The sequence below is a fragment of the Cavia porcellus genome, unplaced genomic scaffold, assembly GCF_034190915.1.
Source record: "Cavia porcellus strain 051 isolate PalLab524CR breed Dunkin Hartley unplaced genomic scaffold, mCavPor4.1 scaffold_12, whole genome shotgun sequence".
NCBI lineage: Eukaryota > Metazoa > Chordata > Mammalia > Rodentia > Caviidae > Cavia > Cavia porcellus.
The window spans coordinates 21,179,854-21,207,588 of NW_026947495.1; the positions used below are offsets into that span (position 1 = coordinate 21,179,854).

Genomic DNA, 27,735 nt, shown 5'->3' on the forward strand with positions numbered 1-27,735 from the left:
AATAATGGTAAATTAAAGTTTCTGACCATAAATATGACATAATATGAAAGACAATAATCATGTAAATAATTGGCTAGTCTGCTTAATTTGTATTTTAAATCTATGGAGCAAGAAAACCGAGTAAGGATTAATTTGCAAAAATGTAAATATTTGTTTCTATTTTATGTTTATCTTTAAAATATTTTATGCATAAAACACTCTTGACTTGTTAAGAGACTTGTTCACTTGTAACTGTTAAATCATTCAATAGATAAACTATTCCAAATTCACTGGAATATATATATATATATGGTTAGAGTAAATTATTTGAGCACATAATATGGAATAACAGATAAACAATTTACTCTGAGTTGGGAGACATCAATATACTAGAGGAACAGTATGATAAATTCTATCAATACTAGGAATAATAAATGTAATGCAAATTTAACTTTTCTTTCAGTTAATCAAAACCCATTGATACGATTACAAGTGAAAAATAATTTGATATGAGTACACAATAAATAGGTGAAGATAGAAAATAACTTTTTTCAAAATGTTGATATAATCAAAACACAAGAATGGGATGAAATCCCCACTGTGAAATAGAGTCCATGAGTAAGCAAGTTGTCATTCTTAATTCTTTCTCTTCTGAAAAATATATAAATAGCCCAAAAAAGCAGGGATTGTAGGAAGTCTCAGTGATACACACAGTTCTCATGTTTGTGACACAATCTGAATGCCCAGCAATGGTTTTTCATTCTTATATAATCCTTTTGAAACTAGATGGCAAAGGAGGCATAGAGTAACACATGCCAAAAGCAGCAGCCAGAGAAATCAACAAAGACAAAGCTTTATTATTTACACATAAGGGTTTGTAGGCTACTCTACCTTAGAGGATGTAAACTGTGATATATGCAATGAATTACTATATAGCCATAAAAGTGAACAATCTGCAAAGCAACTAACAAAAATATGAATATGCCTGTCAAACATTTGTTGAGCAAAAGATGCACAAGAATTTAAAATGAATGAATTATATATACAATGAGAAAATAGTTAAAAGTAATGTAAGCTGTGAGGATTTTAAACAATGGTTCTTTGAGATAGAATGAATGGAGGGGAGCACAGCTTTGCTCCTTGACCTGGATGCCAGTGACATGCATGTACTCAGTTTATTTGTGCTCATGAAGCTGTCCTCATGATATGTGCAAGTCCTTACAAGTGTGTTGTATGTCAATAAAAATTTAAATATGCATAATTTGGTTGTAAAAATTCATTTTGCTTCAATTCCATGAATGCTACCATTTTGCCTTTTTTAATTGTAACTCTAGATTAACCATCAACTGGGAAAGATAATTTTGATTTGATCAGTATCAAAAGTCAGAAAAAATAATTGGATGTTAAAGGCAGGAAGAAATTATTTTGAAGCATGCAAGAAAAAAGTGATGGATCAACTTGCTTAGTAACATTTTCTCTAAACCTTTGTCCAGTACCTGGTGGATTCTAGCTGTTTAGTTCTATCAGTTCCTCTAAACCAGTAGTTTAGATTCTCGATTATTGAGTGATCTTGGATCACAATCACTTGGGTATCTTGTTTAACCAGATTGCTGGAGCTTCTGCTTTGGGAGATCTGACTGAGGATCAGAGGATTTTTTCTTTCTACTAAGTGTCCATAACACATGGCTGCTATCTTGCTGAGCCTGTACACTGAGAGACACTTTTGCAGAAAAAGGGTTTTCAACCCTTGATTACTTTAGACTACTTTGGATAACGCCCTGACCTCTGCATTTTCACCAATAAAACTAGACTCAAGCCAATGCTACAAAGAAAAGTTTTAAGGTTTAAGGGGATAGATGTAAAGATTTTGTTACAAAAAAGCACCTATATTTATTTTCAGTTCCCAATACCAAACTCCAGCATGAAAACAGATGTTCAACAATATACCTTGTTGTACACACATTTTCACAGAAACACTATTCATTAGAGCCAAAATGAGTAAAAATCACAAATGCCTTTCAATTGATAAGCAAACAGTGCTACAGAATTAAAATGGGATTTTAATATAATCATGAAAAGGAATTATTACTGAGATATGTTACAAAATGGGTAAAGTTTGAACACATGACATGAAATAAAACAAGCCAGACAAAAGGTCACATACTATATGATTCCATTTATGAAATGTTCAGACCATGTGTGTACCAACAGACAGAAATGAGGTTAATAATGACCAGAGTATGAGATCAGAGAGAATGGGAAATGACTAGTGGAAGGGTATGAAGGTTTCTTTCAGGGAAACTAAAATATTTCCAGGTTGGAGGTTTAGACTACTGGTAGAGCAAAGATTTAGCAAGTTTTCTCTTCCCAGGCTGTAGTCCCAAGAGTGGCAGAAGAATGAAGTCAACAAAACAGCAGTGGGGGAACACAACAGGTGTGGATCATTAGAAAGAACAAGGAAAACCCCTCAGTTTTGGAGGGGAGCTCCAAAGTAAGGATTTCACAGAGGCACGTGAATCTAGGATTTACATGGACCTTTTGGTGCATGAAAGGAGCAGACTGTGTGAAAAAGCAGGTATGGAGTTGCTGTGGCGTGGCCCCCTGGCGAGAGAGAGCGGTCCACCAGGCTGGAACGGGGTCCCTCGATTCGGCCCACATCACTGTTCCCCAATCTAGTGAGTACTATGCATAAAGCAGATAAAATACGGGTGCTCATAACTTGTGTACTAGTAATAAGATTCAAACCCCTTGCTTTGAAACTCAGCAACTATTTCCAATCATCTTGGAAATGCTCTGTAACCATTGCATATTGTATTTTACACACTTGCATATTATAGTTCTTTTATTTATGAGTGTATCATACAAACAATTCAGAAATATCACAATGTATGAAAATTTATAAATGGCAGTATCTTTATGAAATGTTCATTTTATTTTACTGAAGGAAAATGGCATTTAGAATGCTTAATATCAAGATCTTTTCTCATCTACACCAAGTGCAGGAATAAGTTTGCTAATACTGTACTTTTTTAAAAAATCTTTTCAGTAGAACTAAAATTGTGTTGAGAGAGCATAAAATTATTTAATTCTTCTGGTAGTTCTAAATTTTGTTTGAGAACAGATTTTTGCAGCCCAAACTAAAAACCTAAATTTAAAATTTAAAAACCCGCATTAATGGGATACATGTTATGAAAGATATTATATTCAAATCATAAATTTAATTTTAAAACTACATCAAAATCATTTTGATTCTATGTCTTAAAATATGGCCAATGTCTTGTGCATGTTTTTTCTTAATCCTTCAGTCCTCCGACTCTCTAATTTTCTTACCAGTTTTAATGTTCTTCCAGAATATTTGTCCAGCACTTTCCTTTTCTTGTACTATTTATCACTTTAAAAATGTTCACCTTTCTTCATCCTTTCTGAATTTCATTTTTCTTTGTTGTTTTGTAATCTTTTATGTTAAATAATAGAATAGGAATAATTTTTTTTTTTTTTTACATTTGGATGGGCCTCATATAATTTCCATTATAGAAAAGTTTTACATTCTTTTCTTTCTCCTTCATGATTATTGTAGCTTTAAATCTTAGGTCCCCCATCTGTGAAAAACTGTGCCCCTTTGGAAATTCTGTTGAGCCATTTCTTTCTACCCTCTTTTGCTAGTGAAGAAGGCCACCACAGTGATTATCTGCAATGCTGTTTTGCTCCAAGACAGTATGTATCTTGAAAATTGAAACCGAGGCTTCATTTCACCGGCTGCAAAAATGTAAAATAGTTGCTTCTCTAGCCACTTCAGAGCAGCACCCTTGGATTCTGAGTAGTTCTTTATAGGGAAGGTGAATTAGAAAGAATGTAAACTTGTGTAGTTCGTGTGGAAATTGTGTCCGGGTGTTTGCAAGCACATGGGTAAGAGTGATAGCAAATTGAACTATGACGGGGTCATAAGAAGAGAGCAAGATAACTTGCAAATAATATCCATTTGCTAAGTTCAAGACTTGACTTTTGCGATGATTTAGAAAAATATATGGGACCACGGTCAGCATGTGGCATGCTCGACAGGGTCTTGGCAAACCTCAAGGAACCTCTCTGTTCCATTCAGAATGTTACCCAGGAGCCAGTCTTAACTTTTAAAGAGTTCACACCTTTCCTGCCCATTGTTCATGTAGCTGCCCCAGAATGTGTGGAGATTCCCACAAGTTTTGAGTTTATCAGAATTCTAATGATTTATGCCTTTGATGGGCTCCTTCACCTTCTTCTGTTTTTGGGCCCATGGGGTACATTTTGGTCCCTTGGGTAACCAGAATAATCTCCCATTTAAGAGCTGATTAATTGCCTTAATTATCTCTGCAAAATCTTTTCACAGTATGATCAAGACTAGTGTTTGGTAGAGCTCCAGACAGAGGTACTATTGGTTAAGGCATGGTACTTGCACAAAGATTCATGCTTGACAGAGTTAGGAGATGAGAATCTTGGGGGAATCAATGCTTCTGCCTCTGATATTGCTGTTGTCATCCACACTATCAAAATTTTATCTCTAATAGATACAGTGATGACTATGGTGATATTTACATATTTATCAGATCATAGGCTAAAGTCACATGTTTATTTTCTTTATTTTTCATTTAATAAATAAGCATTGAATAAATATCCTGTATTATGCAAAATGATTTTCACTGGTGATTAGTGATCATAGTGAAGAGTTTCTTTTTTTTTTTTCAGGTTTTTTTGTTTTGTTTTGTTTTGGAGTTTACAATTTATCATTTACTAAAAAGACAAGTGTAGAACATTTAGCATTTTATGAAGGAAAAGAATTGTGTCAGACCCACAGGGGCTTATTTTAACTCAACTGAACTAAACTCTCTTGCTTCACTCATAATAAATGCATCTTCTCTTGAAAACACTTCAGAGTTATTTCTCTTCCGTCGCTAGTCCAGTCTCTGTTTCTCATTTCATGTTTGTTGGGCATCACTTCGTAGTCACTCAGTATTTTCAACCTGCTGAGCTCATCATCCTAGCTCTCCTAATCTATGCAGTGTTGCCTCAAAGACCTGCCTGTCAGGTATCCCGAGCCGGGACTCTGACTGTCCCTGACGATAGCCGTTCTCTGAAACTTTCAGCCTTCATCATTCTTCCATTTTCTGTGCACTGCAGCTTGTGCAGGGAGTTAGACCAAACATAGATAATTAATCTTCTAAGTCTTTCTCCACTTCGATACTGAGTCACTCAAAGATAAAAACTTAACCTTACATTATTCAGGGTCACTAGGGCAGAACACTGAAATGAATCTAATAGTGTCAGTGAATTCTGAATTTAAAAAAAGGAAAAAGGAGAAACACTGGAAAGAAGAGGAAAAGAACAATGGAAAGAGAGAAGGAGGTAGAAGGGAAAAAGAGATGAAAAGAAGTAAGGTGTGGATCATAGTCTACAAAATCCTGTCCTCATTACATTCTTCATTTTTATAAAGCAACTTTCAAAAAGTTATTTTTGAAATGTTGTGAATGTATTTTGAAAAAGTACATGCTTTACAGTCATATAGATTAGTCACTAATAAAAATTCTTCATATGTAACCCAAAACTTTTAAGACTCTTCTGCTACTTTAAATGAAATATTTATGAGTAAAGTTTCTTTCTGTCTTTGCTTCTTTTCTTTATATTTCAGTTGATTAATAATTCTTTTTAATATCATTACAGTAATGCTTGTCAATTTACCTAAGTAAAAATATTAGTTTTCCAAAGAAACATTTGCAGTTATCATTGTTATTTAAAATATAATTCTAGCAAATTAAACAGCTATAGATTCTATGTTTAAACTTTGATTTTATACTGTACTGATTTGTAGAACACTTCGAAGCTAAGTGGAATTAAAAATTTGTAAAGAAAACTTGTAGGCATCTATTTCATATGATTCTGCCATTAATTTTGACATTTTGTTTTCCATCACGGTTTATAAATTTTGAATAATCATCAGCTTAGAATGTCCCATTTTTTACATACAAATAGTGCTCTGTTGCTCTTTCTTTCTGGTGATCTATCATTTGTTTTTTTTTTTTTTTTTTTTTTTTTAAGATTACAAGGTCACTGTTGAAAATGAAATCACATCTATCAGCTTTGCTTTCAAGGAAATAGGAAATACTCACTTATTCCTTAAGAGGAATTTCATAAGTTTCAACAGCATGCTACAATCAGTTGTGAAGAGTATGCTTTCTTCTCTTATACCCTAGCATCTCCTCTGCTCATCTGCTTCTGGAATAAAGTTTAGATGTATTTTGTTATGGAAAGCAGAAAAGAAACAGAACAAAAACTCCAGAAGAGGAAAAATCAAATAATCTAAAATAAGGAAGTAAAGGCCAAGATATTTTGTTTCACTGGCTCATCACTTCTTAAAATATTTAATGTTTCTACATTCAAATTCATTCTCTTTTTTTAGTAGCATTTAATTGTGATGAATAGTTTTGGTTTACTTTTTACTTTATGACATTCTATTTCGTGCTAGGAAAAAAAAATTAAGAATTCTCCTGATTCTAGTATTGTGATGATAATAATAAATCTAACAAACCAATGAAACAAAAAACAAGTGGATCAACATTTGATTCAATTATAATTATAGTATATTCCTGATCTTGGTTCTCTATTCCTCTGCAGTTATGTTTGTTGGTGAAAAGTGACATTTTTTTTTTTTTTTATTTTTTACCTGCTTTTATTTTTTACTCCTATGTGTGGCATTCACACATTGGAAAATATAGATGAAGCACAGAGCCTCTCATTGGATAGTTAAAAAGGAAATTTAAATAATATTCCACCTAAGACAGAAATATGAATGTGGAGTTCTTTCACTGGAAAGTAAAAATTAAAATCAAAGTGTGACAACCTCATGCTCTTCCAGATAACTAATTGAAGAACTGCTCTATTGAAAAGACATGGAGCTTGATTATTTTGGCACTTGTGTAAAGTGTAACATCAACATGAGAATGAGAGCTCTGAGCATTAAAAGCTATTACCATACACATCCTACAAGTTACACTTTGAATTACAAAGCCCAGTGTTATTGTAGGATGACTGAATTCACAGGCAATTTTTGTGTGAGAAAGAGGATAAGACCTGATTCTAGATCTGGATTTTGGTTATCACAAAATCTGAATGATACTTAATGTTGTCTACTCTTGGTATTCTGTTTTCAGAGATATGACAACATTAAAAGATAATATCCTGGTACAAGCAACAAAAAATGGTTCTAGCACAGGACAAAGTACAGCTTACAAACAGAGGTTTGCAAGCTTCAAGAAGATAAAACTGACAGACTCCTCTTCAGATTAAGGTGAGCTGTAATTTATGAAGAATCGGTGCCCAGAAGAATCTTGCACAAATCAAGCATGCCCTTGGATGCTATAAATAATAATGGAGAATAGTCACTTTTAAAAGTTGGGGAGAGATGGGATTTTGCCAATGTCTAGATGTTCAATAGAAATAGCTACTCTATAGAAAATAAAAGAAAATGTCTTATGTTTCCTTTGGTGACGGCTCATGAGGGTGCTATATTCATCAGTGATACTAGGAGACAGCTCCGTGTTGGAGGTGGGTCCAGGCGGGCCTGACTTGAATACTTGTTCCTGTCTCAGCCCTTCCTTCTCTCTTCTTTTCCTAATGCCATGGGTGGTATAAGTTTCTTCTTCTGTGCTCTTTCTGACTGAGAACCAGCCAGCCATGACCTGAAACTGTGAGCCAAAATAAACTCCTGCTACTCTACATTTTGTGTGTCCAGTATTTTGTCCCAGCAATAGAAAAGTAGCTAAGACAGTGACTGGAGGCTAAAATATCCTACCTGGTTTTACTTTATGTAAATTTACTTTATGAAAATTGTTTAACTTCACTTATTTTCTTGTTTGATTCTAAGATGTATTTGGCACTGCTGTGTCTGACATGTTTCATAATTTAGTGTTATGCCACAGATAAATAGTTTTTGAGGGAGAAGGTGGAATAAGAACCTTGTGTCAAAAAAAGTATTTAAAGTGTGAACTGATGTATTATACCCTTTTATTTGGCTATTTCTCTCTTTACGCATTAATCTGAAAGCCAAATTTTGTAGTACCTTGCTTCAAATAATATTATGAGATTGGCAAGATGATGCACAAGAGGTTTCTGATTTTCCCCTATTTTGTAACCTAAATTAAATAAATAGGAGTTTCTTTATTTGAACCCAAATATGGAATTTAGGCGATCTGTACCCATCAGTGGAAAATATTACTTTGCACTTACTTCTACTAAAATTTAACATCTATTTCAATTATTAATGTACAAATATTTCTCAAAATTTTGTAGGTTTTGGTGCCAGCGTGAGTTATAGAATGTTTTATATTAAACTTGTTATAGATTTCCAGAATAATCTTTTTACCACTTGTTAAAAATCACCATAATTAGCAGATTTCCTCCTCCATCCATGTTTGTTTTTGTGTTAATGAAAATGTGTAGATACTACTGTCAGAGTGTGCAAATGTAGCGAGCAGAGGATGAACAATTACTTGTTGATGAGACTTGTTCAATCACTAGGAGGCCAGAGAATCTGCTGTAAAGTCTCAGGAAAATAGCCCTGAGCTGAAACCTCTCTCGCTATCTATTTTAATTCATGATATGAGAACAAAGATGTAGAAGAAAAGTATTTGTAACATTTGTATGGAAACTGAAGTCAAGAGAGGAAAACAACATGGTGGCTTACACATGACATATGTCAACATAACCTAAGAAATCTCACAGGGCAGAAGGAGCCCACTAGCTAGATCAAACATCTCTGAGAATAATTTTTTAAATCTGTTATTTTCCTGCAGATCTTCTCTAATCTTTAACCATGCATTCCAGAAGCCTGCAAATTATTCCAATATGCTTTCCTTGTCACTATTATTTCAATGACTCATCTGTCCAAAATTTTTCCACATATCATCGTTTGTGATATTCTTATCATGCAGTGTAGTATAACTGATGGTTTAAAAAATATATATTAATAACATTGTTATGACAAGGAACCTGTAGATAATTACTGTTCAAAATGGACTAAAATCATCAGTGTACAATAAATGGTAATATTTATAGATCCTTTAAATTTCAAAGAGAAGAAAGTTTTCTAAGAATGAGCAGCCTGGAAAGTGTACTGGGAGATGCCACTTAAAGAATACTGGTTGATTTTAATGTGCAAGAAAAATAGGTTCAAATCATTAAATATTTAAAGCTCTCAATAAAGTCTTCTGCCCTTGGAAAGACACAAAGGTAACATGGGGCACTATCATTGCTTCTGAAAATACAGAAGGAAAAAGACATGCTGTTTCAGAAGGAATAAGATCGAACCAAGGAATGCAGTGTCATGAAGACCGAAATCTTCCCTTATCTCTGGGATAGCAATATCTAAAAATGGCTCTGTTTAAAATAACTATGATGTTAGTGTTTTTGGAATGTGGACTAAATATATGAAATACAATATTTCAACAAATATTGTACACAAATTTGCCTAGCATGTCTATCTTTGGCAACTGTGCAACAAATTTCTAAGCATAATATCTTTTTTTTTTTGTCTTTTTCCTTTTTATTGGTACCAGGGATCGAACTCACGACTGCCTGCTTACAAGGCAGGTGCTTATGCCGCTGAGCTAAATCCCCAGTCCCTAAGCATAATATCTTAAATTTTAAGAATAACAATATAGATTTGGACCTTTGATATCATAAGCATTTTAATTTTTGATCACTATAGATGTCATCATTTGTTCTATATTTTAATCCAATTAAAAACAATTTTTTTCAAAATGTTGTTATATGAAATTGCAAGCCTTTGATCTTGATCAGTTTTAGTTGTGTGTGTGCCTGTGCATGGAGGACACATACTGCATGATTCAGGTTGGCCAAATTTAAGTGATCACCATCTCTCTTATAGAAGATTAATAAATTAACCAGATCTCATTGTGCAGGAAAGACATGCTTCCTGTTTCCATTTCTAGTCACTCTCTACTGTGTGGTAAATGAAAACCAAGAAGATCTTTGACTCACCTGCATTTTCCTGCATAATTTTCCTACAGCTGTTATTAAACTGAACATATAGATAGTAGATAAACTCACCATTTATACACAAAGAGCGAACTCACCGAGGGAGAAATGCAGGAAACCACACACATCACAATAGCATCCACATAAATGAAACACTTAGGAATCAATCTAAGAAACTGGAAAGTCTTCATGGAGACCTTCAAACTGAACTCAGGTGTGTGCTTCCCATAGCTCTGCTAGCCTGGAGTGAGGCAAGAGGGGAGTTCCCCGTGGGGGTTGTCAGTGTATATCCAGTAAGATGTACACTGTATTCCTGTTTATTAACTTGTATTTAATATATACTTAGGAACTGAGCAGCTACAGTTTTTCATATTAAATTCTCTTTATTTACTAACTAACAATCTTGAGAAAGAGCATAAATGCAGACAGTGAGGGGGAATAGGTCATTGGAAGAGACTTTTCTCATGGGAAATGCGGGCTGTGGGTTGGGGAGATACCTATGATATGGAGACTCTCTTGGAGGAGGCAGAAAAGGAGGAGGGAACTTGTCAGAATTTGGCCTGTGGGAGGCGTTAGAAATGGTGGAGAGAAGGCTGGAGGACTTGGGCCCTTGTCCAGTGGTTTGGCTTAGGACAGGCAGAGCTGAATGTGACCTTTCTGAGAGCCTTAGGCTGGGGTTCCTGGCCCTGCTGGAGAGGAAGCCTAGGATGCCAGTGGCTCCTCTCACAGCGTTGGAAGAGGGTAAGCAGATCTTCTTGCTCAGGCTGGTCTACCTCGAGGGGGAAGGACCACGCAGGCAATGCTACCTGCCAGCTGAGCTCTTCATCACACTGAAAGTGGCAGGATCTTGGCCTAAGAGAGGAGCCTTCATCTCCATGGCACGCAGGATCTCTTTGGTGTGAGCATTTCCCCTCCTTAACTCCCAGAGCAGGTTTCCAGCAGTGGCAGCTGCATCCCAGTTCTTGCGGGCTTCCTTCTGCATGCAGGTCAGCTACCTTTGGTGGGAGTGAATGGTTTTCTCCCACTCCTCCTGCATATCCTGGGCTATCTTCCTGTAGGTCTCCAGCTCTTGAGCAGTGTGGCCCACCTCCTCTTCCCGTATGGGCAGTTCCTTTCCTTGCTCTGCCTAGGCTTTGGCCTGCTGTCTCAGTTTGGTGTGGCTGCACAGCACAGTTTGGTGGTGAATCTCGCCCCTCACTGCGACCTTCTGCTGAAGCTTATGGCACTCCCCTCCCAGCTGTACACTGGCTGACTCCAGAGATGCTTTTTGAGTCTGGAGATGATACAGAGACTCTTCCAGTTCTTTCTTAGTTTTCTCTGCCTCTCCGAGTTGAGTGCGAAGTCGGTTTCTTTGTTCTTCCATGTTCTTTAAGGACGCATTTAATCCAGCACCATAGACCAGTTTCTTCAAAGGCACTCTTGGCCGATGACCTGAGCCAGGACCATTTTCCAGGTGACTCTCGACTTCCTGCTGTGAGTTCTCAGTTTGTGTGTTGTCTTCTGGGAGCCCAGAGACCCAGCCTTTCGTGATGATGATCAGGCGCTGGGTCAGAGCCTTGAAGTGCTTTCCTTTCTTCCGAAGCAGTGGTTCTGCTGGAGCCTGGGAGTCTTTCAGGGCCCTTTTCTGTGAGGTGAGTTCAGCCTCTCATTCCTTCCACCATTGATTTTTCCTGGGAAAGCTGTGAGCGGCTTTCATGGTGGGGTTGGTCATTTTCACTTAGAGCCTCTGCCATTTCTCTCTGGAGCTGCTTTTTGCACATATTCAACACAGCGAGCTTCATGTTAGCTATTTTGGATGTCTTTGATGTTGATTTTTCCGCTAAGAACCAGATCTTGTTGGATATCTCTGCCATTTCTGATTGCTGTTGTTGAAAACATTCTGATGGCTCTTCTTTTCACTTTTTGAGGAGGCGGTGTATCTGACCTTGAATCTTGGCTCTGTTCCTGGACACCAACACCTTCTTGTGGGTTGCCTTCCGACGACGCTGTGCTCTCCTGGTCTCCTCTTCTAGGCAGACCTTCATGAGAGCTATCTCTATGGCTTTGTCTTCTTTCTGAAGATTGCTGAGTTTATCCAAGAACTGGCACTTTTCTTTAATGAGTTTTGCAAGCTAGAAAGCAAGCCATTTTTCTCTCCTCACTCCCAACCGACTGTTAATGGAATGAAAAGTTCTCCATGAAATCAAGAGAAGAGTCAAAATACCTACTGTGGCTGCCCACTCCATCACACAAGGCTGCGTCACTAGTTGCCTGAGCCACAGTGCTGGCCTGGAATGTTCAGTGTTTGGTCCAGAACCTAGCAACGGGATTGGCCCACTGCTGAGCTGGTTAGGGGGTGAATTGAGGGGAACTCAAGGAAACACGATCTGTCTGTTTCCCTCTGCTGAGAGATCTTCAGGGGCTCTTATTTTGCTCTCTGTCCTATAACAACCCATTGCCACACATCTCCATAAGCCTGCCATGTGTCCATCCTCACAGCCCCACCTCTTCCCATTGGTTACCTCAGGGTTGATGGTGTTATGTAGGTGGGGAAGGAAAATCAATGTTGAGATACGGTATGCTGTGTCTCCCAATGTCTAAGAAGTACATTTTTGAAAGACACAGCCTAAAACAATGCGAAACCAAATAACTCGTAAGTCATTGAAATTATCTTGACAAGGAAGAAAAGTCCGTTAAAGGTTCACCAGGAATGTTTCTTCTGCCATCATTAGATATTTTAGTCCCAAACTTACCTACACACCTTGATTTCAGTGCTATGTCTTGATTGTTCACATGCCACATGTTCTTGTGTGTGCTCTGGGCCCCTCTATACTTTTTTCCTTTTGGGCTTAGTTTCCTTTGGGCTCATTTTTTTTTTTTTTCTTTGACATCCTTATTTGAAGTGTTATTTTCATTCTTTATTCCCTTCCTGACTGGTTTAATCCACTTACACATTTTTAAACTATCCCTTCCTATTTCTCACATCTATACTTCCATCCCTGGACATCCCTTACCTCCAGACCCTTATGACTGGCTTCATGTTAAATGCCTTCTCTCAGTGCCTCAGACTCTCTATCCCAAACAGAATCCATCTTCCTATCACCTCCTCTCTCTCTCTCTCTCTCTCTCTCTCTCTCTCTCTCTCTCTGTTTGTGTCTCTGTCTCTCTTGTTTTTCATGTGTTTGCTATGATCTTTATGTTTTTGTTCTTATCTGGAATATTTTTCCAATTCAGTTTTTCCTCACTTCCATCAATTTTCTCATTCACCTAGGTGTATTTTTTTTTTTGAGAGTCCTGTGTGCCCTGCTCCTTCTCTAAAGTCCTGTGTAACCTGCTCCCATCTCATCAGTGAAGATCATGGTATAGTTTAATGTCTTGTCTTCCTACCATTGCAGTGTGTTCACGCAGAGCAAGACTACATGCAAGCAATTTCATCACCTTCCTGTGGATATTGGAGCACAAGTGACAAAGGCCTGATTGTCATGCAATGGAAAAATGACTAAAAAATTATGGACAGGTAAAGCCCTGTTTTTAAGCATCAGTATCAAAAATAAATGAACAAATAAAATGCATTGGAAATAGAGATGGTGTTTATACATGCTGTGAATTAATTAAATGTCACTGAACTACACAATTTAGCATTGTTAATTTTATATTATGTGGATTTTGATGCATTAAACTGTACTGTATCTGTTCATTCAGAACTCATAAGGATGTAACCCAGGGCCTCTTGCATGGTAGGTAAAGCTCTAACATTGAACTATTTCTGCAGTCCTTAAAACATTTTAAAAGTATGTAATATTTTGGGGATGGGGATTTAGCTAAGTGGCACAAGTGACTGCCTGGCAGGCACAAGGTTATGAGTTCAATCCTCGGTACAAAAAAAAAAAAAAAAAAAAAAAAAAAAAGAAATATTTGAAACAGCTTAGGTCCAACAATAGGAAAATCTGAGTTTTTCTGGAATACAACATTGTGGTTGAGGTTCTTTCATTCAGCCAATATGGTTTAGAATGAAGATACAAAGCACTTCATTAGTATGCAGCTATTCTTCCCTATTTTAAAAACTTTGAATCAATTTCTAAATGTGTGATCCTCATTTTCCAGCTTCTCTGAGACTTCCTTTTCTCCTTTCTAAAATCAGAATAATAGCGTTTTTCTAACACAATGCTTAAGTGATGATTCTTATTTCTTTACTTTTATAAGTAAAAAGGCACAGAAAGAATAATGCACATAAAATAATAAATTTTGATGTATGTGTTTGGATGTTGTATTTTGCATGACTGCTTTTTCCCCAAGTTTTGTTAAAGGGCATTATGTCTATGTATGCCCAGGCAGTAACACACACACACACACACACACACACACACACAGAGAGAGAGAGAGAGAGAGAGAGAGAGAGAGAGAGAGAGAGAGAGAGAGAATAACAATGCCATTCACTGAATTTAAATCTATCTCATTTTTTCCTTAGTATAAATTGTATATTGACATTCGTATATATATTTGAGCTGGAGCAGATGTACAGACATGTTTATTTCCTTACAAATTTTCCACCTGTGGGTTAATCTAACTGCCTGTGGTCCCTCGAAGACAGTGCCCTTTCCATGAATTTCTGTGCTGATTGCCCAACTGGAATATTTCATATTTCTGTTTGCCTACCCTTCAAAGCCAGAATATGCTTTCTTTCCAACATGATTACCTAGAGTGGAAATTTCTGTCTTTGATTTTCCCATACATATTGTGCATCACACAATGTGGTAGATGTGCAAGGTGTAGTCATATTGTCTTTACTGGTTGTAGGCTCTTGAGTAGATGGTTCAATTTTACACATAAATATCTACATGTGATAACCAGTCCAACATTTTGGATATGGAAGATAATTCAAAAAATGAATAAATGAAATTGTGCAAGGCTGTGAAATGTAATTTAACCACTGTATATTAAAATAAACTAATTTTCAGAGAGAGTTTATAAAGTATTCTTATTTTTCTCAAAGTTAACAATGTATATTAAGATATGAACTTGGACTGTAAGAATTTTTTTGTTGATTTTTTTTCTTTAATTATGCTGTGTTTTCACTATGTCCAAAGTCAATATGCCTTTTCTTGTACCAGGACTTGAACTCAGAACCTTGCAATTGTCACGCAGGAGTTTACACTTCTGAGCAATATTACTGGCCCCAACCTGCACTTTATATTTTATGTGTCACATTGTTTTCATTGAAATATAAATCTAAATTACCAAAATGTAGTGTTTAAGTAAAAATATGAAAAACCAAATTCGGTTTTTTATGGTTGGAAGTTGGTTATTAACGGTTCTATCTAGGATAAACTGAAAAAAAAAAAAAACAAAAACTAAAAATTGCTCGAATTAGATTTACAGGTATAAAAAAGCATTTAAACTAATAACACACATTTGTTTAATAAGTGATCATTTTCTATTTTTAATCTTTCTCAAAAATCTTTGAAAACTGTATCAGATCTGCATAGATGTATAAACATGAAAATGGGTATTAAAATATTTCTCATCTCTTTCCAGTAACTTATGTAAGGCAAAAACTGAAGATTTTGTATAATTCATACATTTTTTGAAATAAATTGAACTACTTTTTATATATTGAAAGTTTTACTTTTAGTAATTGTCTTCAATTATAACATGATAAACTGAGAGATTTTATTTGGAGTTCACTGTAGACTTGTGTATATTTATAAAAACGTAATAGTGAATGATGCCTTAGTTCACACTAATAGTTACAATTTACAAAACTATATTACAAGATGACAAGCCATCCAATTGCTATTTGTATAGTTATGATGAAGAATATACCTGTCTCTACCAAGAGATATATTGTTCCAGAAAGTAAAAAGCCACTTCTATGTATTTTCTTTCTCTTCCCATCAAAACTACTCATCTATTACCCATTTATACAATGTTCTCATTTCATGAACATTATATAAAAGGAATTACACAGTCAATCAGATTTTGGGATTGACTTTTTAAACCTGATCCAATCTTGGAGATTCATGAAAGTCCTTGCATAAATGAGAAATGTATTTATTTTTATTTCTGTATTGTATTCTATTGTACAAGTGTACCACAGTTGAACCATTTATTCATTGAAGAGCAACTGTTTTATATCAAATTTTGGTTATTAAAAATATGGCTTTTAAGGAAGCTTCACAGTGATTTCCACATTGATTTCACTAGTCTACATCCTACCAACAGTGGAGATTTCCTTTTTCCCCCGAAGCCTCTCCAGCATTTGTGAGTTACTGATTTCTTGATAATAGCCATCCTTTGTAGAAACTGATTGCTTATATTGTTTGATCTGTCATGCATGCCTGTGTCTTATTATCTGAGCAACTATTTTCTAGATAACAATACACAATATAGTGATTATAGTTAAATCCCTATCACTTTGTTTTGAAATCCTATATGATTTTTACTGTTTTGTTCTATTTTTATTGTGTTGTATTAATCTATTTAAAATAAATATTAAAAATACAACCACTATAAATATTTGTATACAGATATAGGTGAACATGGAATTATTTATTAGGGATAAATATCTTGAATATAATTGCCAGGTTGGATGGTAGTTTCATGTTTATCTTCTTTAAAAAAAAAAAAACTACCAAAAAACCTTCTAGATATACTGCATCATATATTCCTGGTGTGCTTTCTATCTTTTGATGCTATCACTGTATCTGTATTTGTGTCTGTATCTATATCTATATCTATATCTGAATTTCTGTAACTGTGTATTTATCTTACTCTATCTATCTGTATCTCTAAATTTATCTCTCTATATATACCTATATCTATGTCTTTGTCTATGTCTATATATCTATCTTTTTTCTAATCTATCTATTTTAGACTTCTTTGTAGTATGTACATAGTGATTTTCCAGTGGTGTTAACTTGCTCTGATTTTATTCTAATGTGATGAAAAATTTTCATATGCTGGTTGATCATTTGTACAACCTCTCCTTTGAGATATTTATTAATTTCTGGGTCTAGATTCTGATTTTACAATTTCTTTGTTGTTGTTGTTGTTGTTACTGCTTTTACGTGTTCGGTTTTAAGCAGAATTTATTTTATAAACATTAATGCTTTATTAAGTAGATGAACTGAAAAGATATTTTGTTGGCCTGTAGATTGTATTTTCATTCTCAGAGTGAGATCTTTCACAGATCAATAGAATATTTTTTTCTGGTACAATTTAAGAACTCTTTCTCCAGTCTGAGATTCCAAAAATATTTTATGTCATTTTTACTAAGGTTTTATATTTATATTTTATGTTTAAATTCATGATGAATGTTTTATTTTAAACAGAAGGAGAATAGAAATATAAGGGGTTCAAAGCAGGCAAATAGGAGAGTAACAATAATTAATACATGGCATACTTTTATCTTCATAGTAGTTATTCAGACACAGGATAAGATATTGGGGTAAAATATTATCGAAACGTTAGCACAAACCTTCCATTTTAAAAAACTAAGAAAAACTAGCTGCATAAATGTCTTAACTATCTTTTGTATATTTTGAACCTTTTGTTGTATAAAGTGTGAAACTTAGGTCAACATGGCTTATTTATTTTGAATGTGAGTGTATGTGTTTTCCGTTTTTATTTGTTTGTTTTTAGAGTGTTGGTCTATGGATATTCATTCCTCCAGAATCTTTGATGAAGACTATTTTTCATTCACTGACCTACACTTGCAACTAAATTAATGGTAATTTTGTAGAAAGGTATTTCTGAACTCAATATTCTCTTTCTGTAATTTTTTTGTCTCTTTTGCTGCCAGTTTTAGTCATTGAAATCTGATTTAGTAAAAGTTCACTGTGTAAGAGAGAAATCATTTTAAATTTAATTTCTTCAGGTTCAATATATCATTTTTAACACTTCAATATTTTGAATATTTTGTCAACAAAAGTCAATATTTTTATTACTATAACAAATGATTTATAAAATTCATGAGTACAGATAACATAGAAAAGTTAAGAAAAATGGAATGATATGTAAAGAGGAAAGGATTCCTTTCATTACAATAATAGTCCAATCATATTTATTGTAATTTAATTATTTTAGGTAAAAATATAGACATCTCTCAAAATACAGCAGCTCTAAAAAAATCTAAAATCTGTAAATAATAGCTCTTTTGAACTGTGAAACTTAATGTATTGAAAGGTTTTCAAAGCCTTATGTGAGACAACCCGCCTTAAGTCAATAAATTTTTATTGTGTCTTAAAGCACATAAAACTTTCTTGAATGATTTCCAATCAGTTACTCTCTATGGAAACAAATCTTTTCAATTGCCTTTCCAACACTTCCTTTGCTTTTTAACAGGTGCAAATTATATCTGTGTACAAAGAACTCAACAACCATACATATTGCTCTAATTGTACTCCAGAGCTAAAATGGAATAATAAAACACTAATTGCAATTAGACTGTTTTATTTGCTCAGATTTAATTTTATGGCTTGCCCCACTTACAGAATTGTCTACAACCACAAAGCTTACATTTAAATAACACCATTCAATCCATTGACCATAATCTAAAACAATGTTTTCATCAGTCCCTTCCAAACAAACATAATGCATTTCAGATTACAGCCAGAAGAAAAGTCTCTTATATACACAAAAATGACACTCAAATATACAGAAAATCCAGCTTGAAAATTTCAAGTCTCCATTGTCTTAAATTTGTCAAACCCTGACACATTCACAAGGGTACCTGAAAATGTTGTTGTTGGCCAGGTATGAAAATATAGTTGTTAGCCAGGTATGGAAAAAGGATACTATTCTTAACTTTTCCTCAAACAATGTGACCATGACTGTCTCCTGTGCACTTACTGGATGCACAAAGTTTCCCTTAGTTGCACAGGTGGGAAATAAAATGATAAATTTTCACCACAATGCATCACAATATGTTTTTCCTCAAAGAAGGGTACTTCCTTACCTGTTTTACGTCATATGCCAGAAGGACGTATTTTAAATCTGGTGAAACTGAGTATCTTGATGCCTTGAAGGTTACCTTAGAAAAAAGAAGAAGAAACAAAAGAAAGAAAAAAGATAAAGCAATTATCTTAATTGAATAACAGAAAAATTAATACATATATACTTATTACACTACAAATTTATTACTCTCAGACTTGTTACAAATATGCACATCAATGAGTATATCTACGATTACATAAATGAATAGAAAAATTGAATAGGTCAAATTAAGCAATTTGGTAGAAAGAAACAGGCAATATATCATTATATGCTTTCTCCTCAAGGAACTTTATGTCCAGGTACAGTGTAAACTCATGAAATAGCTTCTCAGGAGGTTGAAGCAGGTAGATTGCAAATTCAGCACCAGCCTGGGCAACTTTAGGAGTCCGCCTTAAAACAAAACGAAAGAACAACAAAAAATAAAATAAAATAAAATAGAACTGATTCTGTTGCTCAAAGGTAGACAGTGTGTCTAGCACGTGCAAGACCTTTGTTCAGTTCCCCATATGACCAAAAAAAGGTAGGTAAATACTTTTCTTATTACAAAAAAGGTGCACTAAAACTTTTAAGGAACAAAACATTTTCACATTTGTGTGTTGGGTGAATTAAAAATAAAAGATTTTGACATTCTGTGTGTCATAATTGTCTATGTCTGTGCTTCTATGATGTTTCTGGTTGACAGTATTAAGAATAAGAATTAAATACAGGAAAGGAAACACGGGTAAAATAGATTAAAATATGAATACAAAAATGATTGCATTTGATGCCAGAGAACAAACTACTACACTGTACCCAACTGATATTGAGTCTAAAATTAAAAATTAAACAGAATGATTAGTTCTAGTTACAGAATGATTTTAAAATACAAGAAGAAAGAGAGGTACATTGAGGTGGAGAAATTATTTTATGTGAAATAGAGGTATTTGTCTAATTCATCCCCAAAGAGAAGGCAAGAAAATCCATTTATACATTATCAAAAGACTATAAATACAAACAACAATAAATAAATTATATCAGTAGTTTAAGGAAACTAGGTAGAGAATATGGTGTTTTGCAAAGAAATACTGCAAAGGCATAAATAATTTTATATATAAGGTGCTCTCCATGAAAAACAGAACAGCTAAAGTCATAGTTTCTGCTTTCCTTTCTTTCTTTCACTTGTGATCCTAGAACACAATGAACAGGATAAGAAATTCTGACTAATTAACACTTACAAAGTTTGAGTAGTATAATAAAAAGTGTGTATGTTCTTTCTTCATGTTTGTTGCGCAGAAGTCTAAAATCCCTTGCAATTTCAAAAATTATTTTTAAAAAATGTTATTAACAGCAAACTTTTTCCACAAATGCAAAGAAATATGACAATAAGTTGGGGAGAATTACTTGCAATGCACAGGGCTAATTTATAGCCTCAAGAAGAAGCCAGTCACTGGTTTCTGTCAATCATGTCAGCATAGTGTCAGGATTTTCAACTTTACCCAAGACCACAGAGAGGAGAAGTTTGAGTTCAACCTTCTTGTCAGTGATTTAAACATCAATTCCAACTAATAATGGTTTGATATTAAACATAACAAAACACACCCCACAAAACTGCATATTGACATTTTAGAGTTGGTTTGTGAGCATACTAAATTCCTAGAAGACTGATATTCCTCAGCTCCAAAGAAACACTAACTTCTCTGCTAAGGATCACTCAGGACATTTTCCTGAATAACTATTTAAAAAGTTGTCCTTTTAAATCTTCTATAATAAACTAGTAAGTATAAATATATCTCTTTCCTGAGCTTTATGAGTCACTTGAAAGAAACAGCCTACACAGTAATGGAAATTACCCAACTTATAGTCATACTGGATAAAATACAGGTAACTCTGGCACCTGGAAACAGCTTTAGACATCTGAAATGGGGGTGGATTGTGAAACTGAGTCCCTTAATTTGTGTAGTGCAGTAGTTACTGTTAGAATTAAATTCAATTGTAAGACAATTCATTGATATTTTCAAATAATAAAAAAGAACAATTTAAAAATATCAATTTGCAACACTTCCTTCAATAAAACAGAATAACAATTCTGATACACTGAAAAGAGTTTCCTTCCATAGTCAAAAATGGGCTTAAAAAGAGCAGATATAAAAAACAAAATGAATGAGATCATTTTTAATTTGATGTTCATGTACATTAAGGATAGAGACATAGAACAATAAAAATGCAACTTGCTAGTCAACATCAGGTTACTTCTGGTTATCTTTCATTTTGCAAAGATGAAGGCAGTGGAAACTAATTTCATTTGCATGCCAGTTGGGCCAGCTTATTAGGGAAATCTGTTTTCTCTCATTTGTCTTGGTTCTAACATCATCAAGTAAGCAAGTTAGTTCTTAGTTTGGAACTTTAGCATGATTGATACCATTTTGAATTTAATCTGATCTGTTGGACTCAAGTGCAGGAGTCTTGTGCAAAATTAAAATTATCAGAGCACTAGAATGACCCATGAGCCAGACATGCAAAGGAAACAGAGTGGGTACAGAGACATGCTGTCCAATGACAGCACAGACATTTGGGTATTTTGCCTACATACATTGATTCATGCTTTCTGCATATAACGCATCTTTTCAAGAAGTCAGAGTGGTCACTGGCAAGAATTCTTCCAAATGTTTTATTTTATTTTATTTTTTAGAACACTCATTACAGCAATAATAGAAATGACAACAACAATACTATCAGCTAGCACTTATTCCTCATCTAGTATTTAATCTTCAAGTTGCTAAAAATTTTGTATTTCTCAACAATCATTAGTGCTCTTCAGGAGAATCATGTAAAACATGTGTTCTTCTTTCTTTTTCTATTTCTCTCTTCCCTTGTCTGTCTCTCTCATTAACTCACTGTACACTGAAATTTGACGATGATGCATCTAGGGCCATGACGGTGTCTCTCCCAGCATTGAAGTATAAGAGATGTATCACTCTTTTAAGCAATGATGAAGGGGGACAGTATCAGAAAATCTATTATTATTTTAAAATAGGCTAAAGAGGACAATGCTATCATTTCTGTAGGGATTAAGACACTAATATCATAGTGGTTAAGCTTGTCTCAAGGTTAAGAAAAGCAAAACAATGTTAATTAAGGAAGGTTTTGTTCCATAAGACTTGCATTATCTCACCAACCAATTTTTTTTCCTTCTTTGAGATCATCTCTGTCTAAGTCTGAATTATTTAAAGAAACTCTCACCTCTGTGTCCTTATCCATGCTCATGTGATGCTCTTCACAGAAATTAACCTCACACTTTCACAGGTATGTCTGTATCTCCGGTAACAACATTTTAGTATCTTTTACAGTTCCCACAATTACGCAGTCTGGCACTTTATTAATTATCTCCATCTTTCTCCAGCTTATGCAACACACAAACTGGGACACTTTCCAGGTATCTTTTCAAGGGCCCAATCTGTTGAATTCTCTCTGAATTCAGAGTTGTGTGTAGTTAACTGGTGCTGCAGAGAGACTTATTGGTAATAACTGTCAGAAACTCACTCTGGGAGTTTAGTCAAGGGATACTGGGAGCTCTCAAAATATAATCCGTTAATATTGTCATTCTTTGACTCTGTGGACCTAATTCTTTCCAGCAGCTTCAAGAAACCTCTTTGTCAACAATGACCTTAATTGCAGATATTTGTATAAGTCTGGCTGAGTCTCAACTTGATATATTTTCAAATTAGTGTTTGGGGAAGTTGATTATTTCCAATAACGCTATTATATTACCTGCATGGTTAACAACTTAATTACTACTGAAATGAAAGGAAGCAGAAAAACCTGCTTGGTGTGCTTATTACCAGTATTCAGCAATGATGCATAACAGTGAGTATTTGACCCTTGACAGAGACCAGAGAAGCATTAAAATCCAGGTAAAGCAAGATGAACAGAGGAAATATGCAGGTGGTTTACCAGACCAATTAAACAAGAAAGATAAGACATTTGAAAGAGTTGAAAAACTCATGTATGCTTTCAGATATTCTGGGGACATTCTGTGATAGGCTCATTTGCATAAATCATTCCATTCTACCATAATTCATTCCTTGAATGTTCATTTCATGACCAGCAACACTGAAGACTTCAGATTGGGAAAGAAGGTCCATCACAGTGTTTTCCTTTCCATATTAAGCAAGGTAAGACAAGCAGCATGGCCCTCTACAGCCCATGATAGAACTAGAAAGAAAAGTGTTAAATTAAAATACAATTTTAGAGGCAAACCTTTAAATATATATGGGAACAAACTACTTCCTGGGATTCAAATATGTACAGGGACTACCCACTCCTTGTTAATTTTTGCTAATAGGAAGGAAGAAAATGATAAGAGATTTTAAGAAGAGACATCCACAATTTCATCCATTCAGTTACAATGTAAGAGCTTTATGGCCCATTATTCTCAAGTTAAGTGCAATTATAGAGTATTATGAGAATAACCTTCAGAAAATGTGTAAGTAACTTTAAAAGATTCCTGGAAAGATAGAAAGTGGTGCTACAGATAACTGTTACTATTAACAGTCTTTGCATTATTACCAATAGGAGTGTTGCAGATCTAGTTGCTGTGCATATGAATGATGCAAGTTTTAGCAAAGGAAGGAGCAAAATCCAATTAACATTTAGAATTTTACTTTAGACAGTGATTGGAAATTGAGCCATATCTGATATCTTGAGTTCATGAAATCTGGTTGAAGGCTCTCAGGGCAATTTATCCAAGCAATGTCAAAGTTAAGGAAGAATTGGGAGACTCTAATATAAATAAAACATTTTTTGTTTTATATTAGAAGAACAGAGAAATCAAGGTCTCTGAAGGAGTGAACAGGTCCCTGAAGGACATCAAATAAGAAATGTTCAAAAGCTGCAAGTTTCAGTTATCTGAGAGCCTCGTTTCTCAGAGTTATAAGGAAGATTAGATGAAACTTTATGTTCCATGAGACTCCATCCCTACCTGTAAAGACAAAAGAGACTTCCTCAACCAATATGCCCTACTTCGGTGCAACAACAAAAAGGCAGTAATTAGTACCATTTGCTACTATTTTTAATTCTTGAAATGTATGTGTTTTCTCTCTCTACAAGACTAATCTCTCAGCTCACCTACTGTAATACCTTTATGCCTCTGCTCTCTATTTTCAGAATGTACTTCATTAAAATCTCATTCTAATTCTCCTTTTCTAAGACTTCCTATCTTTCTTATCTGGACTGATTTATCTGATCTCACATGTATATTATTATACATAAAATTCATATAACAATTGATCACTGTTTCTCGATCGCTCTTCTAGGTTGTTTGGAATGGCAATTTACATCTTTTATTGCCTCAGTAATGCCCCTATTAAAAAGGCTTCATTGCAATGATCGATTGTTGTCAGAAATGTTATAAGCAGAGATAGAAATAAGATAAAGAAGGTGTTCCAAAATATCAGCTACTTAAGATCGCGGCAAAAAATCATTAAACAAAAGCTTAAACGTCAGAGGGCCAGAGATATAAAACATGTGTTTGTAGGTATTGAGGCTGAAATAACTGAAGAAGAGAAAATCAGAATGTGGGATTACAAATCACACACTTGCTAAGGAAATACACAGGAATTGTGTCTTCAGAATGTGTATCATCGTGAATTTCTAAAGCTGGAGAGGAAATTATGTATAGGTACCCCACTCACAAAAAGGAAAAACAACCAGGTTCAGAGGAGTCATCTGAGTAACTTTCTAGGCCTGAAAGTCTAGTTGCATTCGCAGAGAATGGCGAGCACACAGAACGATAAGGCAGGACTTCAGGCCTGCCGAGCTTTCCCTTCTGCTCCTCAGCTGCACCTCAGCACCCTCCTCTGACCGAAGCGCACAGCTTGCACACAGATGTATTAACAGCCTCTCTATGTTCATTTCAATGTGAGTACAATTTTCCTCACTACCAAATCTCATTACTACTTTATTAATAATTGACAAAGAGAACCCATCTCTAATTCCAGAAAGATAAAATATTAATTTTTAAAATCAGTAATTAAGTACACAATATAAACAAGCTTTTTCATAACACAATCAATAAACGCTCTAATTCCCTAGCTTAAACATAGGGGAGCATCTTAGAAAGTTAGCTGATTTGAAGCAAGTTGGAGAAGAAAAATGTTCCTGTTCATTTAAGAATTTAAAAATGGAATGATACAAGGAGCTGGAAACTAAAATGAACAAACTGAAGCCATGAAAGGAAGCCAAAGGTCAATACTTCTGACCTGGAGAGCTCGAAATAAAAGAAACAGGAAGGAGGCACATGTATAGAGTTCTGCATTTACCCCTAAACCTGCTATAATTTGTTTTCTGCAGCCATAAATGTATTTATAGGCCAGAAATTTTTAAAATCAAACATTTTATAGTGCATGTTTTGATGTTCTCTTTTTTCATGCAACACAGTAACTTGAGATAATGATTAAATTATAACTTGACACCTGCAACATCCATGTTGTATGAGCATGATAGCTTTTCTCTGTTTTTTTCTCCTTGACCCTACACATTCTATCCTTATAGGAATAGAAATTGTTATAAAAAAAATCGATAGAGACAATACCATGAAACAAGTTTGTAGTTTTTAATATTGTTGAATCAGTAACTAATAACAAATGTAGAGTATGTTGCATAGATATTCATTGCTCAATGACCATGAACAGCCAAAATAATATTCTACTGACTAGGTTATGGGACATACAATAAAACATTTAAAAGACAAGTTCTATTTCTAATAGAATTTGAAAATTAATGTTCACTGAATTCTATGAATAATATAAAAACAAGTCATAAAAAGTAACTTTGAAAAGAACTAATTTTTCATCAACTAAAAACATCAATAATCTAGAAAAACTATGGCTAAAGAAAGAAAGAGATATTTGTAACTTGCGTATTTGTACAAGTATTTCTGTGAAGTTCAGTTTATGCTTTTCTAATAACTCTTCAAATTGTCTCAATGCTTTATGTATTTAAAATGTATTTTCTCTTAAATGGTGTGTTCACATTGAAGTACAAATACATTAAATAATACATCAAAAGAAAGTAAAAACTGAAAATTTTACCAATCAATCCTATACAATTTCTGAATCAGTTTTCTCATGATGGGATTTAAAAATGTGTTTCTATTATGCTTATAAAATAAAATAAGATAGGTGCACTTGGGTTTTCCTATAGCAGTGTATCTCAACTCATTCTTGATACTGCATCTTCTGAGCCAAATTTAGGGAATATGAGTTAATAAAACTAATTCATAGAGTAAATATTTGAAAACAGATGTATTTAAAATATGTCAGCAATATTTTATAGACAAGAAATATATATATATATATGATATATACTATAGAAAAAGATGGCTATGTGAATTTTGCTATTTTCATATTAATAAAAATAAGGAAACAATGATTTTTTAAATATAAAATTAAAAATATCAACATGGCTGAATATTTTTAAATGAAAGAGAAACAAGAAAATAATAATTATTTAAGAGTAAATCTTGAAAGCTGATCCATCTTTCTTATAGTTTAAAGGTTTTATTGCTTATGTCGCTAACACTTCCACTCATAATTCAAAAGAATGAGGGAAAGAAACTAGTAACTAGAAAATATATTTATCTGTAGAAGACTGGATATGTTCTATATTTTTCAATGATATCATAATTGATGTCTACTTACTCCTTTTGATTTGCTGCCTTTAAATTGGTTAATAATGTTTGTCCTTTAAAATAATATTAATCATAATATACAATTAATATTAACAAATGAAATACAGGACCAGTTAAATTTGAATGTGAATAGACAAGAAATATATTGTAATACACATAAAGAAAGGGAACTATCTACCCATGAACCTCACTTTAAGAAAACTGAATATTCTTTACTTAGTGTATGCAAGGCTGTGAGTTACATACTTTGTACAGCCAAAATAAAAAATAAAGAAATATTCTACTATGAAAATAAGTGAAATATCTTAAATGAAGAGATATATAAACTATCAATGGAATTTTGAGTAGTAGCAAAAGAGAAGTAAAAAAAAAGATTATGGACTGCTTTTTTAAATGTTCAAAATGATGTAAGGTTAGATAATAGACAAACAAGCAAAATTACATGTAGAAAAGCAAATTGAGATAGACAATAGCCTGAAACCAAACAGTCTAAAGTTTATTAATATGGTGCATTAGTTTAAAAGTTGTTCTTTACTAAACTTGCATTGTAATGGTCCAAAGTTCAAAGTCATTCTCTATTTTCTATTATCAGAAAATGTCTATTTTAGCTTTGAAGCACAGCTGACGATACCACTGGTTGTTTGCATCTGTGACTAATTACACATTCCTATCCTCATTTCCTGTTTCACATGCAGATGTTTGCTTCAGTGAATACCTAGAGAGGTTAGAAGGAACAAGCAGATGGAACCATATGTGAGCGCTCTACCTCACAGGCTAATGACAAGTTTCACACAAACTACACTGCTGGGGTCAGTGTCTTAGAGGCTCTGCAATACTTGGTAATATCAGCATTAAACTTTGCCAATATAATAGTTACAAACTACTATCACTTTTTGCCTAAATATTCTGTTTAAAAATTATGTTAAGCATTTTATTCTTCGACAATACGTGGTTCTTTTGTGAATGTCCATATATACTTTAGTTCACTTTTCAGTGGTTTGGAAGAATGTTTTTAAATGCCTAATGTTTGCTCAGTTAACTAATGCTGCTTGCCATGTTTTTGTCACTTCTACTTTGACATTGTTTAGTACGAA

General features: G+C 34.2%; 1 protein-coding gene across 3 annotated transcripts in view; it reads right to left on the minus strand.

The window, feature by feature from the left end:
* The window catches only part of Dpp10 (dipeptidyl peptidase like 10), a 1,298,333-nt gene that overhangs the window by 279,891 nt on the left and 990,707 nt on the right, over window positions 1-27,735 (minus strand). For all 3 annotated transcript variants that reach the window (XM_063258966.1, XM_063258965.1, XM_063258967.1), the window contains exon 5: window positions 18,938-19,012. In XM_063258966.1, coding sequence (XP_063115036.1) covers window positions 18,938-19,012 — 75 coding nt within the window. The remainder of the gene's footprint in view (window positions 1-18,937; window positions 19,013-27,735) is intronic.